Source organism: Lissotriton helveticus, chromosome 6 (genome assembly GCF_964261635.1).
Source record: "Lissotriton helveticus chromosome 6, aLisHel1.1, whole genome shotgun sequence".
In the NCBI taxonomy this organism is placed as follows: domain Eukaryota; kingdom Metazoa; phylum Chordata; class Amphibia; order Caudata; family Salamandridae; genus Lissotriton; species Lissotriton helveticus.
The window spans coordinates 1652903622-1652920858 of record NC_136067.1 but is presented as its reverse complement, the minus strand read 5'-3'; the positions used below and the strand labels follow the sequence as shown (position 1 = coordinate 1652920858).

Sequence of the window (17237 nt, the reverse complement as noted above, 5' to 3'; positions counted from 1 at the left end):
GTAACGATATATCTGTAAGAAACAGTGGTTAGTGTTCGATTCCTTACTGCCCCACCCATGCTCCCGTTCTGCGAACCGTTATCTACGGTTAAGGTATCTCTCTTTGAGGGCCCTAGTTTCATGGCACCAGTGTCTGTTTCTTGCATGGCTCTGTGTTCCTGGCACTGAAAGCTGTGTACAGAACTGACGTGGGGCCGGCGTCGAAGTACTCCGAAGAAGTCATCCCAGCGATCACGATGCTGACGACGGACGCGAAGCTGCAGCCTATGTCTACCAGCGTGCAAGGGTACTGCTGACGAAAAACTTTCCGGATCCAGTCTGACGCCTGGGGATATTCTAAGGTAAGGAATCTAACACTAACTACTGTTTCTTACAGATATATCGTTACTGAAGGTAAGTAACTTGTGCTTTAGTGCAACATGTTACCACTCTGCCCTTGTCTACAATACAACAATCTTGTTTGTGCTTGTCAATCAATCAATCAATCAAGTCATTTATAGAGCGCACTACTCACCCGTAGGGTCTCAAGGCGCTAGGTGGGGGGGGGGTGCCGTTACTGCTCGAACAGCCAGGTCTTGAGCTTCTTCCTGAAGGAGAGGTGGTCTTGGGTCAGGCGCAGGTCGGTCGGGAGTGAGTTCCAGGTCTTGGCGGCCAGGTAGGAGAAGGACCTTCCTCCTGTTGTCGCTCTTCGGATGCGGGGGACGGCGGCAAGGGCGTGGCTGGTTGATCTGAGGTGGCGCTTGGGAGTGTAGAAGTTGATTCGGTTGTTGAGGTAGCTCGGGCCTTGGTCGTGTAGGGCTTTGTGCGCGTGGGTGAGGAGACGGAAGGTGATTCTTTTGTTGACGGGGAGCCAGTGCAGGTCTCTCAGATGTCCGGAGATGTGGCTGTTTCGTGGGATGTCGAGGATGAGTCTGGCTGAGGCGTTCTGGATCCGCTGGAGTCTCTTCTGGAGCTTGGCGGTGGTTCCGGCGTAGAGGGCGTTGCCGTAGTCCAGTCGGCTAGTGACGAGGGCCTGGGTGACAGTCTTCCTGGTCTCGGTGGGGATCCACCAGAAGATCTTCCGTAGCATGCGTAGGATGTTGAAGCATGACGAGGAGACGGCGTTGACTTGTCTGGTCATGGAGAGGGAGAAGTCCAGGATGAAGCCCAGGTTGCGTGCGTGGTCCGTCGGTTTGGGTGCGGTGCCCAGGGCGGGGGGCCACCAGGAGTCGTCCCAGGCGGAGGGCGAGGAGCCCAGGATGAGGACCTCCGTCTTGTCTGAGTTCAGTTTCAGGCGGCTGGTCGTCATCCATTCGGCTACATCTCTCATCCCTTCGTGCAGGTTGGCTCTGGCGGCGGCGGGGTCGTTGGTCAGGGAGAGGATCAGCTGGGTGTCGTCGGCGTAGGAGATTATGTTGAGGTTGTGTTGGCGTGCAATGGCCGCGAGGGGGCTCATGTAGACGTTGAAGAGGGTGGGGCTCAGCGAGGATCCTTGAGGGACGCCGCAGATGACTTCGGTGGCCTCTGACTTGTACGGTGGTAGGCGGACTCTCTGTGTTCTTCCGTTGAGGAAGGAGGTGATCCATTCCAGTGCCTTCTCCTGGATTCCGATGTTGCCGAGGCGCGGTACTAGGGTGCGGTGGCAGACAGTGTCGAAGGCCGCGGAGAGGTCCAAGAGGATGAGGGCCGCTGTTTCTCCGTTGTCCATCAGGGTTCGGATGTCATCGGTGGCAGCGATGAGGGCGGTCTCGGTGCTGTGGTTGGCTCGGAAGCCAGACTGTGAGGGGTCGAGGGATCCATTCGTCTCGAGGAAGGCGGCCAGCTGTTTGTTGACGGTCTTCTCGATGACTTTGGCCGGGAACGGGAGGAGCGAGATGGGACGGTAATTCTTGAGTTCGGTGGGGTCTGCTGTAGGTTTTTTGAGAAGAGCGCTGAGTTCTGCGTGCTTCCAGCTCTCCGGGAAGGTGGCGGTGTCGAAGGAGGTGTTGATAATGTCCCGCAGGTGGGGTGCGATGACAGCGTCGGCCTTGTTGAAGATGTGGTGAGGGCAGGGGTCAGTCGGAGATCCGGAGTGGATGGAGTTCATTGTGCGGATGGTGTCTTCGGTGCTGATCGGAGTCCAGGTGCGGAGGGTGGTGGTGGGTGGCGTTGTTGCGGTTGTGGCGTGCGTTGGTTGGATGCTGAAGCTGTTGTGTATGTCCGTGATCTTGTTATGGAAGTAGGACGCGAGGGAGTTGCAGAGGTCTTGCGACGGGGTGATGTCATTGTTTCCGGCGTTGGGGTTGGAGAGCTCTTTCACGATGTTGAAGAGTTCCTTGCTGTTGTGTGCGTTGTTGTCCAGCCGGTCCTTGTATGTATTTTTCTTGGTGGCGCGGATCAGTTGGTGGTGTTTCCGGGTGGCGAGCTTGAGGGTGGTCATGTTGTCCGTAGTTGGTTCCCTTCTCCATACTTTCTCGAGGGCTCGGCAGTTCTTCTTGGAGCTCTTGAGTTCGTCGGTGAACCATGGGGTTTTTCTGCTGCCGGGTCTGCTGGGCGGGGTTCTCAGTGGGGCGAGTTCGTCCGCGCAGTTGCTGATCCACTTCGTGAGGTTGTCGGCGGCCTGGCTGGGGTTCGCTGAGCTGGCGGGAGGGTGCTGGCTCAGGGAAGCGGTGAGCTGGTCGGCTGTGATCTTGTTCCAGCTTCTTCGGGCAACCTGTTGCTGGTGTTGGTAGATCGTCGTTCTTTTGAAGGTGAAGTGGACGCAGCTGTGGTCCGTCCAGTGGAGTCCTGTTGCGTGGCTGAAGGTGACGTCTTTGCTGGATGAGAAGACGGCGTCGAGTGTGTGTCCGGCGAGGTGGGTGGGGGTGGTCACCAGTTGCTTGAGTCCGAGGTTGGCGAGGTTGTCGAGCAGGGTGATGGTGTTGCGATCGCTGTTGTTCTCCAGGTGGAAGTTGAGGTCCCCCAGGAGGATGTAGTCGGCGGAGGGGAGGGCATGCGGGCTGATGAAGTCGGCGATGTCCTCGCTGAATCGTGTGCGTGGACCCGGGGGTCGGTAGATCAGGGTGCCTCTGAGGGTGGTCTTCGGGTCGGTGTGGATCTGGAAGTGCAGGTGTTCGGCGGTGGTTAGGGTGTCGTCGGTGTTGGTCGTGATGCGGATGGTGTCTCTGTGGATGATGGCGATGCCTCCTCCCGTCTGGTTGGCGGTGCGGTCCCTCCGTGTGATCTTGTAGCCCTCTGGGATGGCGATGGCGATGTCGGGCGCTGAGGAGGCGTTCATCCAGGTCTCTGTGAGGAAGGCGACGTCAGGGGCGGTGGTCTCGAGGAGCTTCCAGAGTTCTACGGCGTGTCTGTGGATGGAGCGGGTGTTGAGCAGGATGCACTTGAGGTGGTTGCTGCTGGTGTACGGCTTGGCGAGTGCTGGTGCAGGGTAGGTCCGGATGCAGGTGAATTTGCATGCGTGGCAGCTGAAGGGTCCGTGGGTGTGCCTCGGGGAGGCGTGGCGACATCTCGGGATGGCGCCGGTGTTGAGTGTGATGAGGTCGGCGGCGCTGTAGGTTCGTCGGGTCGGCCTCCGTCGGTGGGGGCCAGGGGTCCTGGCACTGGGCGCGGTCCAGGCGCGGACCGGCGCAGACGGGCTTACCTTTGGCGCGCCTTCGGCGCACAATCGGCGCGCCCGCTGCGCGTCAACGCTGCGCGTTCGCACGGTCGCCATATATGGCGAAGTGCGCGGGTGGGCGGAGCAGCTGGGAGGCGGGAGCGGGGAGGGAACAGAAGGAAAAAAGGGGCGGGGTCAGCGGTGGTGGCGGGAAGCGGGGAGGGACGACGGAGGGCGGCAAAACAGGAAAAACAGCGGGAGAAACCACAGTAAACAAATACAGCGGGAGAAACGGCAATAAATGACAAATACAGCGGGAGAAACGGCAATAAATGACAAATACAGCGGGAGAAATAACAATTAGGCAATAACAATTCTACTAGGCAATACAGTAAATATACCAGGGGCACAAGGAGAGGAGCGCCGATCACGCACCACGCCGCTGTTATGCTTTACTATGCTTTCAATTCTGTGTGTGTGCAGCATAAAACCATGCTGCATCCCACATTGGGAAAATTGACTTTTGTGCTGCCAGCACAGTTTTGATGTGGACCTACCTAAAAACCAAATGATGTTAGTTAGTTAGTCAGTTGGTATGGTTTAGGGATAAGCATATGCACTGAGAGTTGTTTATATGCGTCTCAGTGCCTGGCCTACAAACTGTCAGCACTCCTGTAATGACAAGAAATCATGGAAAGATTACACACAGCGTGACTTCTGTTCCTGACACTACACTCCTGCAACATATGTAAAGTGATGGCACCTAGAGGGTTAAAGAACAGACGGCATGTGCTAAGATCTGCTTTCTTGGGAAGTAAAACCATCCATCTACCTCTGTGTTTCTCGTCTGCAAAAGTCAGAAGGGGTTATTACTCTACCTCTAACTTGAAAAGTTCTAGTGTGATACCCTAAAATAAAGTATGCAATTGACGTCATGATGATTACCTCCGCTGAATCCATTCTCTTGAGGATTTCTTTGGGAATGCCATTATTACCTCTTTGCCAGTGATTGTTTAAACATTGTACTCAGGCTCCTGAAGCCCGCAATAGGTGTTTCCTGTACCAGTGTTCAAGAAAACGACCGTACAAAAGCCTGAAAAAATGTATTAATCTTTCTTTTTTATGAAAGTTCACGAATTAAAGGGTGGTTTAAGTTTGGGAGGTGAAAAATGTTCGCTTTGCCTTAACAAAATCAGGAAAAATGTCATCCTTTGCTAAGACTTCCACAGTTCCCCGACTTCAAAACCAAGTTTCACTTTTTGTTACTTATTTTCTGTAGCCAATGAGGGCAAATTGTCTGGCTGCAGAGAATTTGATCTGCACTTTCCCCTTTATCACTCAATAGGAATGTTGTAACTCTACACTGCGCGCACAGACCATCCACTCCTCGCCCTCCGGAATTCCCAGTCTATTGTAGGGCCTCAGGTTTTTGATGAATACAGCCTTTCACAGGGAAAAGTTTCCTTTGTCAAACCATTACCCATTTCAACTCTTTTTATATAAAATGCACCAGCTTTGCCTTTTGTGAAGTTTTTAAAATACAATTTTGTGAATCTGGAATCATCAAACTTAGTTACTTCTCCCACAACTAGCTCTGGCCTTTTTTAAGTGCAAAAATAGCATGGCTGTGTCAAACTACATGGGAGTGATCCCGAAACCTCTATGTTTTGGGAACAGAAGCACCTGGAGATCATTGTAGAGACAGCTGACAAACCTATTCTGGCGAGGTATTGCATATAATAAAAGGGTAATGGATAGATCCTACGTGCTGTTTGCTGCAACTTAAGTGCAGATGTTCCTCTAATAGTTAAGTCCATTTCATATGCGTAATTTGTATATGACCTCACGGTTGAGTCTAATTTTGTCATGTTATTATTCTTCAGCTATCTGACATTTCATCTTGAAGAAACTTAAATAGTAGCATGTATGTTGCCTTTCCAGTACCCAGTTTCACATCTATTATAGTTTCTTTCACTTAAAAAATAATTTAGACATCACATTGTTCAATGCTCTTTTCCCTCAGGCTTTGGAATCAGTACCTGAAGATGTCGGATTTAATATTGAAATCAAATGGATATGCCAACAAAAGGTAATGAAATTAGATTTCATTTATGCATGCAAATTTCGGCTGGAGAGGAACAACTGTTAAAGGAGTTTGACTAAGTTCAGGGATGGCACATTTTTTTATACAAGTGTAATTATAGCATGAAGGTTAGATGAGGGTAGCACCAAAGGATGCTGTTTTTAGGTCGAGCATTTAAGAACGCTTCCATATACTTTAGGGTGTGGTGCTAAATTCCAACACACGGACTTACACAAGGTTTGTAATCCCAGCCTCTCCCCAGAGCACGAGGACAAGAAAAGCGAGGCCTGCTCATCTTTCAGGTCGAAGAAAACCATCCGTGACAGTTAGGCTCAACGTCACAAAATGTCCAGTGGAAGCAGCTTGGTTCCGGACATCTTCGGAGCAGATCCCAATGTCCAGCCAGAACAACAAGCAGAAGGAGGAGAGATCTCCGACATCGAAGACAACAGTCACCCTGGCTCAACAGTCCGTCAGTACCGAGACCTCTCTCCTAATCAGCTCGAAACAAAAGGCTCCAGTAACACCTACGCCTTCGTGCTCAGGTCGACACCGGCAACACACTTCAGACGCCCCACACTCTGGCCCGCTATAAAACCGAGAGAAAAGACTTCCGGCTTGGGCTCGAGTCAACCCCATTTGGGTGCCGAGAAGCCACCTTCGGCACCGAAGCCCAATAGTAAGCGCGTGCCACACCCTTCTTCGTTGGCACCGAAAACAGCCTCTACAAAGAAGCCTTCGGCGTTGAAACAAAGGACAAGCCTTTGGAGCCAAAACGAATTGAATTGAAAATTTCGTAGCCGAAAAAGGTCTTGGAGCCAGAAACCCCTACACCCAAAGCTAGAGAGTCCAAGACCACGCAGAAAGCTTCTGACAAAAAAGTCGAAAGAATATTCTGACCCTAAGCCTTCGGCACCGAAAAAGGACATTGTACCCAAACAACAGTCTATGCCAGATTTTTGGGATCCAAAGCAAAAAACTCTACACATTGACCCACAAATGGGTCATATTACCACCAAACCTCCTAAAAAGAGAAAACTGGACCATTCAGAAGACTCTGAAATACCCATTAAACAGAAGGAAATAGTCACTAACACTTCTCCACCTGATCCAAATGTGTTAATTTTTCCAGCACTCTCCCCTCAACATACATTGTCACCTCAACCCCAAGAGGGACCACAGATACAGATAGGGATGATGATGCACATACACTCCCCCACGATACAGATCCTTGGGATGATTATAATACAGATCCAGATCCACACAATGACCCGGACCTCGATCCCTCTAGGCCATCACCACCAGATGAAAACATTGGGTTAGCGCAATTAATTATTAGGGCTGCACAATACCGTGGGGTGCAATTACACTCTGATCCCTTAGAAGAAGACTTCTTATTAGAAACATTTGCACCCTCACAAAAGTCTACACACACCCTGCCAATGCTAAAAGCCATGCTAAAACATGCACCAGAAGTGTTTAATGACCAAGTCAGAGCCAGGATCCTCAACACCAAGGTGGCCAAAAAATATAAGGTAGCTCCCAATGACCCAATCTACATCAAAGGTCAGGTCCCTTTAGATTCTCTTGTGTCTAATGCACGCAAGAGCGTTAATTCTCAAAGCACAGTCGACCCCCTCTCCTGATAAGGAATCAAAACTGATAGACGCATCCGGGAAACGTATCTCGTCACAGGCGGAAAATCATTGGTGGATCGCCAATGCCCAAGCTTTGTTGTCCAGATATGACAGGGCTCACTATGATGAGCTTAAAAAGCTTATGCAACATCTTCCTGACCAATATAAGAACAAAGCTAACAACCTTGTACAGTAGGGTAAGTTAATAACTAACACGTCTATCAAATGTGCCGTCGATGCGGCCGATACCACATCTCCTGCTATTAACACTAGCATTTTATTACGCAGGCACGCCTGGCTCAGAATTTCCATAGTCCAGCAAGAGGTGCAATCTACTATTCTTAATCCGCCTTTTGACCAAGAACATCTCTTTGGGCCACAGTCGATGCATCTTTAGAAAAGATAAAAAAAGATACTGAGACTGCCAATTCCATGGGGAGCCTTGCAATTATCTTCCTCTAGAGATTCATTTTGTCGCTCCATTTACAGGGCAGGCTCCAAAACTACTGGCTCAGAGCATCCCTCTTCATCATACAAACGTCCCAATCAAACTACCTCCTCCAGAGGATGTTTTCGAGGAGGTTACAGGGGTAACAACGGTAAACGAAGAGGTCACAGTAATGACACCCCCAACTCCCCTACCACCAAGCAGTGACTTCTCTTCACTTCCTCCCAAACATTCCACTCCTGTCGAGGGACATCTCTCACAGTTCCTACCTGTCTGGAAGTCCACTACAACAGACAAGTGGCTAAGACAAATTATCCAGTATGGTTTTTGCCTGGAACTCACCTCTACTCCCCCAAATATCCCTCCCAGACAACGTCCAATGTCCTCGGAAAATCTGACTCTTCTCAAACAAGAGGTTCTCTTGCTTACAAAAATATGCAATAGAACCACTTGCCTTACCAGGGAGAGATAAGGCATCCAGATCCCAGTCAACTCAACCTTGCGATCTGGCACCTGAAGTCTTAGAGTTTGACTACCTCAATCTCCCGCCAGACTGCATGAACATCATTAAAGAAGCTAGACGTCCAACCACCAGAGCATGCTACACAGCAAAGTGGGAACTATTTGTGATTTACTGCACACATATCAAAATCAATCCACTAGATGCCTCTATTCAGAACATTATCGGTTATCTCTTGCCCCTACAACGATGTAACCTAGCATATACATTTATAAGACCAATAGCAGCTTATCTCCAAAACAGACAACTCTTGTCTTTGTTTCGAGTACCCGCTATCAAAGCATTTATGGAAGGACTTAAAAGGATAATTCCACCTGGAGTTCCACCCTCTCTGGTTTGGAATCTAAATGTTATCCTTACCAGACTCATGGGACCCCCATTTGAACCTCTGCACAAATGTGTATTACAGTTACTCACTTGGAAAGTAACCTTCCTAGTCGCTTTCACATCTCTTAGAGTTAGTAAACTCCAGGCTTTAACCATACAAGAACCATTTTTACAAATCCATCATAACAAAGTGGTACTTAGAACTAATCCTACATGTTTACCTAAAGTGGTGTCTGCCTTCCACCTTAACCAGACTGTTGAACTCTGTTTTTTTCCCTCTACCAGAGTCAATGGGAGAACGGGCTCTTCACACACTCGACGTTAAAAGAACAATACTCCACTACATTGAAAGAACAAAATCATTTAGGAAAAACTAAACTACTCTGTGGCTGTCTCCCCACCTCATAAGGGCAATCCCATTTCAAAAGCGGGGATTGCAAGGTGATTCTTAAAGGCATCCAAATATGGGGAACAGCGTTTACAACGCAACTTTAACAACGCAGTACCTTTACGACGCAACCATTACAACGCAAGTCATTACGACCTGCGCTGGGGGGCGCTTTAGGATAGAGAATAGTTTTAATTTACTATCCAACACCTTCCCTACTATCCACGGGGACTGGAGTTGGAATAGTAAATTAAACTATTCACTATCCAGCGCCCCCCAACGCAAGTCGTTGTAACGACTTGCGTTGTAAAAATTGCGTCGTAAAGGCAAGCGTTGTTAAAGCATGCGTTGTAACGACGTACATCCTCCAAATATGCTATCTTAAAGCCAAGCGCACATAAACCATTCCCCCTAGAGCTCATTCCACACGTAAACTAGGGGCTTCTATGACATTCTTAGGGAACATTCCCCTAGATAACATCTGCAAAGCAGCAACTTGGTCTATACCGCACACTTTCACAAAACCCTATTGTGTAGATGCGCAAGCATAACAACAAGCTAGTGTGGGCCAGTCTGTATTAAGAACACTCTTTCAAACCAGCTGTAACAGATACAAGTAGCCACTGCTAAGGAGATAACTGCTCTATAGTCTATGCACAAGTATATGATCTACAGCTCATATGCCTCGAACGGAAAATGCTACTTACCAGTATGCATATGTTCTTGGCATGTGGAGCTGTAGATTCGTATTCTCCCACCCGCCTCCCCGGATATATCTATCTGTTGCACTGCTATCTTACTTAGATACATCACATATTGGCATCTCTTTTCTATTTCTTACTAACTTCATCATCACCCTTTATGGCGAAAAACAATCTGAAGATGGAGTCGATGCCCATACGTACGGTCACCCAAAGGAGGAGTCACCTATCTTGTGACTACAAAGACTTCTTCGAAGACAAAAACAAAGTGCAGACATCCAAGCCCAACACCAGATGGCAATCTATGCACAAGTATAGGAATCTCGAGCTCTACATGCCAAGAACAGATACATACTGGTAAGTAGCATTTTCCTTATAGAACACGACCAGCAAAGGTCAGTAAAATACCAGAATTGCTTTCTGCTGAGGGACTTTCTCTTTTTAATTTTTATGGCGACTGCCTCTAATTAACTTTCTTGATAGAAAACGACAAGCAGAGGTCAGTAAACTACCAGAATCACTTTAGCCTTCTCTAGATTCCAGTCCACGAGCACCCGTAGACAATATATTTTTCAAATCTTGTATTTTCCGTGATATGACCCCTGAAGGCCCTGCTTTTATATTAAAAACGGAGCATTTCCCACTGAAAGGCAATATTTCTCTCCATGCGTTCCCATACCTTGTGTCACGCAGTTTGGTGCTTACTTTCCCTCCATGTTAAAGAACTTTAGATGTGCTGCATAGCTAAATTTATATAAGGTCCCAAAGGCGAGACAGATTGCATTGCAAATGCTTGTTAGTATAGATATTTCTGTGTGCAGTAATGTTTGCTTACAAGATGCTGTGCTTTATTTGGTTTGTAATAGCTGTTACTGATGGATACCTAGTTCTCCACGCCGACGAGGTAGTCACCATACCACGCTCCACTCGCGACTCCGTATGAAGTCACTGGAGCCAGAAGAGAGCCTCGTCGGCGTGACAACGTCAGTTCTCTTTTTTTCCACAATGTCGACGTGTAATGGTTTTCTGGGACTCTCCATACTGTGTCAAGTTACTTTGTTGTTTCTTCAGTTTTAACTGTTGCTTTACGGTGGTGACTTTGAGGAGGTCAGGATTTAAGCCCTGTAGAGAGTGTGGGGGTCATATGTCCATAACTGACCCTCATGAGAACTGTTTGTGGTGTTTGTTGTCGGATCACGACGTGGATGGCTGTTCCTGCTGTGGTAAAATGAACCCAAAGGCTCTGAAATAACAGGAGGCCAAGTTTTTTATGGCAAAAGCAAGGAAGGAGAAGAGAGGGCGAAAAAGATCAAAGTCTAAGTCGTTGATTTCGCATGCTTCGAAGTCACCGAAGCACAAGAAGAAGAGGAGGCATGGTTCTCGGCTCCGTTCATCGAACAGTCGAGCCACAACAAGATCCTTAGGGCTATTTTTCCTTCCAATCATTTTATTCTAATATAACAGAACATTTGGTTGCTATTCAAAGGGGCCATCTTAAACACAAAGGCTCCCCTCAGAACCTGAGCAACAGGAGACCCAAATCCTTTTGGGGCAGAGGTCGTAGTGGCGACTGAAGCTGTTTGCACTAGCAGGGACAGATTTCCACTATTTCTTCCTCCCTTGCTTTCGCAGCCACCAAATTACTTTACTTGGCCTTACAGCATATCAAGGCAGGTGGCTTCAAAGGCCACCACTGCCTTTGATACACCTGGCTTTTCCCAGACATAAAGAACTTCACATCACAGATGACGTTCTTCTTATGTCAGTAACCACCTCTTTAAAAGGAGATGAGGAGACTGGAAAAATGTGTTGAAGATGCAGAAGGATCCTTTTGACTCCACAATGTGAGCATGGCGTGGCTACATGAGTGCTGTAGAACATAGCGCTGAAGTCTTCATGAAAGACTGGGTCTAAAAAATTTTACCCATTGATTTGTTAAACTTTTTCGTACTTGAAACGGCGCACATGGTTTCATTTTTCTAGCTGTGCACCCCCACAATATCTGTTGCTTTTAGACTCCTTAATCAAAGAGATGTCATTCTACAAGCAGCCAGACACATGCATCCTATAAAGTATTAAATCAAAATCCTTTTGCCATTTCAAGATTGTTTTGCTTATCCAGAGACCGTGATGAAGCTCTGAAAGAGAGATACACATGGAGAACTATGATCCTTAAATACTTTAATCTTTCAAAATGTAATGATGGGTGAGGACTTCTCTGGAGTATTTTTGGGCCTGGAGCAGGTATGGGATTGGCTGGAGACCAAAGTCGGTCCAGATGAAATGGGACCTCAAACTAGGCGCTCACCAGCACAAGATGACACAAATGAGATGGTCTCCTTTTCCAAATAGGGGTGCACTGTGTAGGAAAGTACCAGTGCCTTTTTCCCTAAAACAAGTTAAAATGGTCTGATGTAGCACAAGTAGGTGGTACCCCTGGTACCTAGGATATGTGTATCAAAGAAGGTCCTTAAGCTGCAGCATGTATTATGCCACCCCAAGGGACCACCCATATAAGTTGCATGCAGCCAGCCATTGTAGACTGACTGTCATGGTGCTAACCATGAGTGAAAATACAACTTGGCACACTGACTGTGTGCCGTGCCAAAGTCACTGCATGTAATATATGTAAGTCACCCCTACAGCAGGCCTTGTAGCCCCAAGGCAGGGTGCATTATATTACATGTGAGGGCATATCTACATGAGCAGATATGCCCCTCTGCTGTCTAGTTAAATTACTAGATGGTACAAGTGAACAGGGAAGCCCTCTTAAGTATATATACTGGGCACTGGTCATTACACATTCGCCAGCTACATGGTGGCTTTACTGAAACCGGTGGTGTTTGGTATCAAACACCTTGTCCTAATAAATATGTACTATTGCCAGCATCATAGTTATTATGACATGCACCTACATGGCACCTTAGAGGTGCCACCTGAAAAACCTATCAATATCTAGTGTGCTGGCTGACTGGTATCGTCCGACATGCCTCCACAGACCGGTTTCTCACCCCCTGCTGAAGAGAGCCGTTGCTTGCTGAGGCCAGAAACCATGCCTGCTCCAGAGGGAGGTGTTCACACCTCCTCCAGAAGGAAGGCTAGTGATTTAGCATATCAAGGCCAGGGGCCTCAAAGCCTCAGACGCCTTTGATATGCAGGTACAGCTTCCCCCCGACCTGGGAAATTCCCCCCTTGCCCTGAGGCCCATTTTCAACAGGACAGGTGGGCAATTAGCTATGCAGGTAGGCTTGTTGCACCACCAGGCTAGTCACACACCTAAGGTGGGCTGTCTGATGTGCTCCACGAAAGAAGGATTCCACCATCTTGTTGTTGGTGAAAATAGGAAATCTGGAGCAGGGTTATTCCCACTCCCCACAGGAAGTGGTTATATATGGAGTGTAGTGACCCCAAGGGTAGGTAGCCTATTGGCTACTACTCTTCACTCCCCTTAATGCCCCAGAATTCAGAATGTATGTGGCCTCCTGTCACCAGGAACTCTGAGTCCCCCAACTAAAGAAGGACAAAGAAGAGCTGAAGAACGCAAGAACTGGATTAGCTGTAGACTTGCCATCAAACCCTGCCTACCTTCTCCTGTCTCGACAATTGCAAAGAGCCCGCTTAACCTGCAGCTGTGCATCCTCTGAAAGTTTTCGGAGGGCTGCCAGCACTTCCGAACCAGCCAGCATCTCTCTTGCAGTGGAGTAGCCACTTCCTGCAGCCTGCAATCACCTACCGCATGGACCGCATACACCATTCTGCTGACCAGGGCGGACTGACCATAACGGGCACCAAGCGTTTTCCCAGGGAGGGCCGGAAGTGTGGGGCCATTTGGGGCCGGTTTTGCAACAGTGCTGCAATATCGCCCCCGGGAAAAAAAAAAGGTGCTTGACACTAGCACCCCCAACCGCCTCTCACCCCAGGCTGGCGCTTCTTAGTAGCATCCCCTACACCAACCGGTGCAAGTCAAGCGTTTTTGGCGTGTTTGTGTTTCCTGTCCTGCCATGCTGCTGACCCCAAGGACACTTAAGAAGCAGCATCCCAGGAGAAGTCCTCTGTGCTCTAGGAGGTCACATCCATCTTTCTGCCAATGTTTGGAGATGCCAGGAGCTGCCCAACACAAATATCTGGGGTACCGGAGCCCTTCCAGCAGCCAAGACTTGTTAAGTGCCTAGCCCAGACACCAACACCGCCAAGAAAGACCTACCGACGTGGGACGTTAGCACCAGGTAGGCCATCTGATTTTATCTAGACTGGATTATAGTAATGCTCTCCTCCTGGCAGCCCCTGAATCTACAACGAACATTCTTCAACAAGTTCAGAATTCGTCAGCAAGACTCGACTGGCACTTCATGTAGATCGTCAGCCAGGTCGGCACTTAAAGCCCTTCACTGGCTACCAATTCGTGAAAGGGTCAAATTTAAAGCCCTATGCCTTGCTCACAAGTCCCTACAGGGGAATGGCCCCCCATCTTAGAGCATTTTGTTCGCCCATACAAGGCCACTAGATCGCTCTGCTCCAATCATGCCAATTTGGCAATTGTCCAGAGAGTTAGGTGGACGCGAACTGGGGTTCGCCGCTTCTCAGTGAACTCAGCGACCTTGTGGAATGCTCTTCCACTCAGGATCCGGATGGAGCCGAGCCATCCGAAGTTCCGAAAGCTCCTCAAAACCTTCCCGTTTCCCTTAGACCCCTAGCCGCTGGCACTGTCTTTGGTATCCCTTGTTCTATAGCGCTGGGACGCTCACGGGCAGCCATGCGCTTTATACATTTAATTTAATTTCATTTCATCGTCGAGAGTAGCCCTGTTCTCCTGTTTTGTCCCCATCTCCAGGTAGACCTAAAAAGTGAGAGCCTCCAGCGCAGGTGACCTGCCGGACAAATTGCATGTGCACCCATGTCCTACAGCCCGTGGCTACCCTTGAGACTAGCCCCGCTGCAGCCGGTCGCAACAAATGTTAAACACTCCCCTCTGATCAGCCTAAGGCTGCTCGACCACCCTACCACAAATAGAGCACCTTGGGATTACCTGGACTCTGCACAGTGCACCTCATTTTGGTACACTATATAGAGAGACAGCGTCCTGCATATGGCTCTCTACTGGGATGCATGATAAGGTGGAAGGCAGTACACTGGTACACCATTCAGGGCCGTTATTGATATCAAAGGATCAATTACTGGATGCATCACAGACTCTTGCCTGTGGGATAAACCAGGTGTAATGGGCCACATAAACAGTACTATGTCGAATTGTTGTATGTATTTGCTGCTGATGCCGATTCTGTCATATTTATTTTGGTCATGGTTTCATGCTGTGGGGGCATGTGTATATATTTTTGGGAAGTGGAGTGGAGTGGAAGATATCTGTTAGGTTTGAATAGTCCAGGTCTCACATGGGTGAGTTTAATGTTGCCCACAGGATGGGATGTTTGGGGTTTGTACTTAGCGTAGATACTCAGAAGTAGAGTTGAGCATGTTGCAGTAACATAGACTGGAGCTTTCCCGCTCAGGTTTACAGAAAACTAAAATACTGATTTGCAATGATGTGTGACTCAATGGTTACCAGAAAAGGAGGAGTCTGTGTTCTTCCTTGAAACAGTGTGGTGTTTTGGATAGTGCTTCTCTCAAAACACACCTTACCCGAGAAGAAGGAGCTAAAGGTACAAAACGATGAAGAGAACATATATTTTTTATTATGCATTATACTACTCCTTAGATTTAGAGAACATATGTGTATTTGTGGTGCGGGGGATTAGATTGTTATTGTTATTGTTAATATGTGCTTGTATAGCGCCAACTCACCGGCAGGTCTCAAGGCGCTTTGACCATAAAAAACATAACAGCCTAATCAACATTGGAGGGAGGAGCAGACTAAACTAAATTCAACGCTGGCTTAAACAGAATGGTTTTTAGAGTTTTCCTGAAGTGAAGCCTGTTACCATCCCTACGCAGGGCTTCAGGTAATTCATTCCAGATTTTTGGCAGCAAAACTGAAAATGCTCTGCCACCTTTTGTGGCTAATTTGAACCGAGGGCATACTAGCAATTGTGCTTCCGCCGATCTCAGTCTTCTTTCAGGTCGATAGATCTCCAACCTTTCCTTAACATATGCAGGGGCTTGACCATAGATGGATTTATGGGCTATGCAGAGACCTTTGAAGATGGACCTTTGTATCACTGGCAACCAGTGCAAGTTCTGTAGCAGCGGAGAGGCATGGGAGTTCCGCGGCAATTTAAAAATGAGTCGTGCTGCATCATTTTGAACCACCTGCAGTCTGTTAGTTAGTGTCTTTGGTAGGCCCTGGTAAAGAACATTCCCGTAGTCGAGTCTCGAGAGTATGGTAGCCGAGACTACGGTACGGAGCATGGATTGGGACAAAAGTGGGACTAGTTTACGCAACTGTCTCAAAAGGCCATTGCAGACTCCTACCACGGTAGAGACTTGGCACTTCATTGATAGGGCACTATCTATCTTGATGCCAAGGCTTTTTACCGAGTCAGCTGGTTTAGGGGTGGGGCCCAGTTCCTGTGGCCAATACAGGTCGCTCCAAGGCGAACGAGACTATCAACACCTCGGTTTTCTCGGGGTTGATCTTAAGGAGGTTACTTGACATCCATTTAACTGTATATCGAAGTACCTCCTGTGCTTGTAGCTGGGCTCGTTCTGTGTCCTCCATGCCTAGAAGTAGCTGAGTATCATCCGCGTAATTAAATACGCGGCAACCCATCTCAGTCAGAGTTTTTATTAAGGGTTGTAGATACAGGTTGAATAGGAGGGGGGACAATGCAGAGCCTTGAGGGACCCCGCAGGTAAGTTCTCCCACTCCTGAAACCATATCTCCCAGCTGAATTCTCTGGGTTCTCCCCAGCAGGAAGGATTCCAGCCAGTCATATGCTGAGTCTCTGAACCCAAAGCCAGCCAACCTGTCCAAAAGTAGGGGATGGCTGACAGTATCAAACGCTGCTGACAGGTCTAAAAGTATCAGTGCGCTAGGTTTTTTACTGTCAGCCATCATTCTTAAATCATCCAGCACCGAAAGCATGACTAGCTCGGTGCTGTGATGTGCGCGAAACCCTGCCTGCATCTCGTGGAGAAGATGGTTAGTGTCCAGAAACGAGGTCAGCGATATCAACACATGTTGTTCCAAGACTTTGGACAGGTATGGCAGCTGGGAGATGGGTCTATAGTTTTTCAGCACTTTGGGGTCAGCCCCAGCTTTCTTCAATAGTGGTTTCACCCTAGCTTCCTTAAAGCTGGCTGGTAGTCGGCCTGTATCTAGTGATTTATTCAACATCGCTAGGATGTGATCCTCTAGACTAAGGCGAGCTAGGCGAAATACACTTGGGGGACATGGATCCGCTGGGGATCCTGACTTTACTTTCCTCATCAAGACTTCCAGGCCCAGTGCATCTAGTTGGGGGAATTTAGACATATATGTTCCAACTGAAGTTTGGAATGTCTGTGGACCTATAGGGCCTGGGATGGCATTTGTTATCTCTTTTAAAATAAGGTCAACCTTATCCAGGAAGTATGTCAGAAAGACATCACAACTGATGGTAGTGTCTATAACTTGAGCTCTCTTC

At 48.3% G+C, this 17237-nt stretch overlaps 1 protein-coding gene across 3 annotated transcripts in view; it reads left to right on the top strand.

Moving 5' to 3' along the window:
- Positions 1 to 17237, top strand: part of GPCPD1 (glycerophosphocholine phosphodiesterase 1) — a 733645-nt gene that overhangs the window by 574755 nt on the left and 141653 nt on the right. For all 3 annotated transcript variants that reach the window (XM_078649507.1, XM_078649508.1, XM_078649506.1), the window contains one exon: positions 5577 to 5642. In XM_078649507.1, the coding sequence (XP_078505633.1) occupies positions 5577 to 5642 (66 nt within the window). The remainder of the gene's footprint in view (positions 1 to 5576; positions 5643 to 17237) is intronic.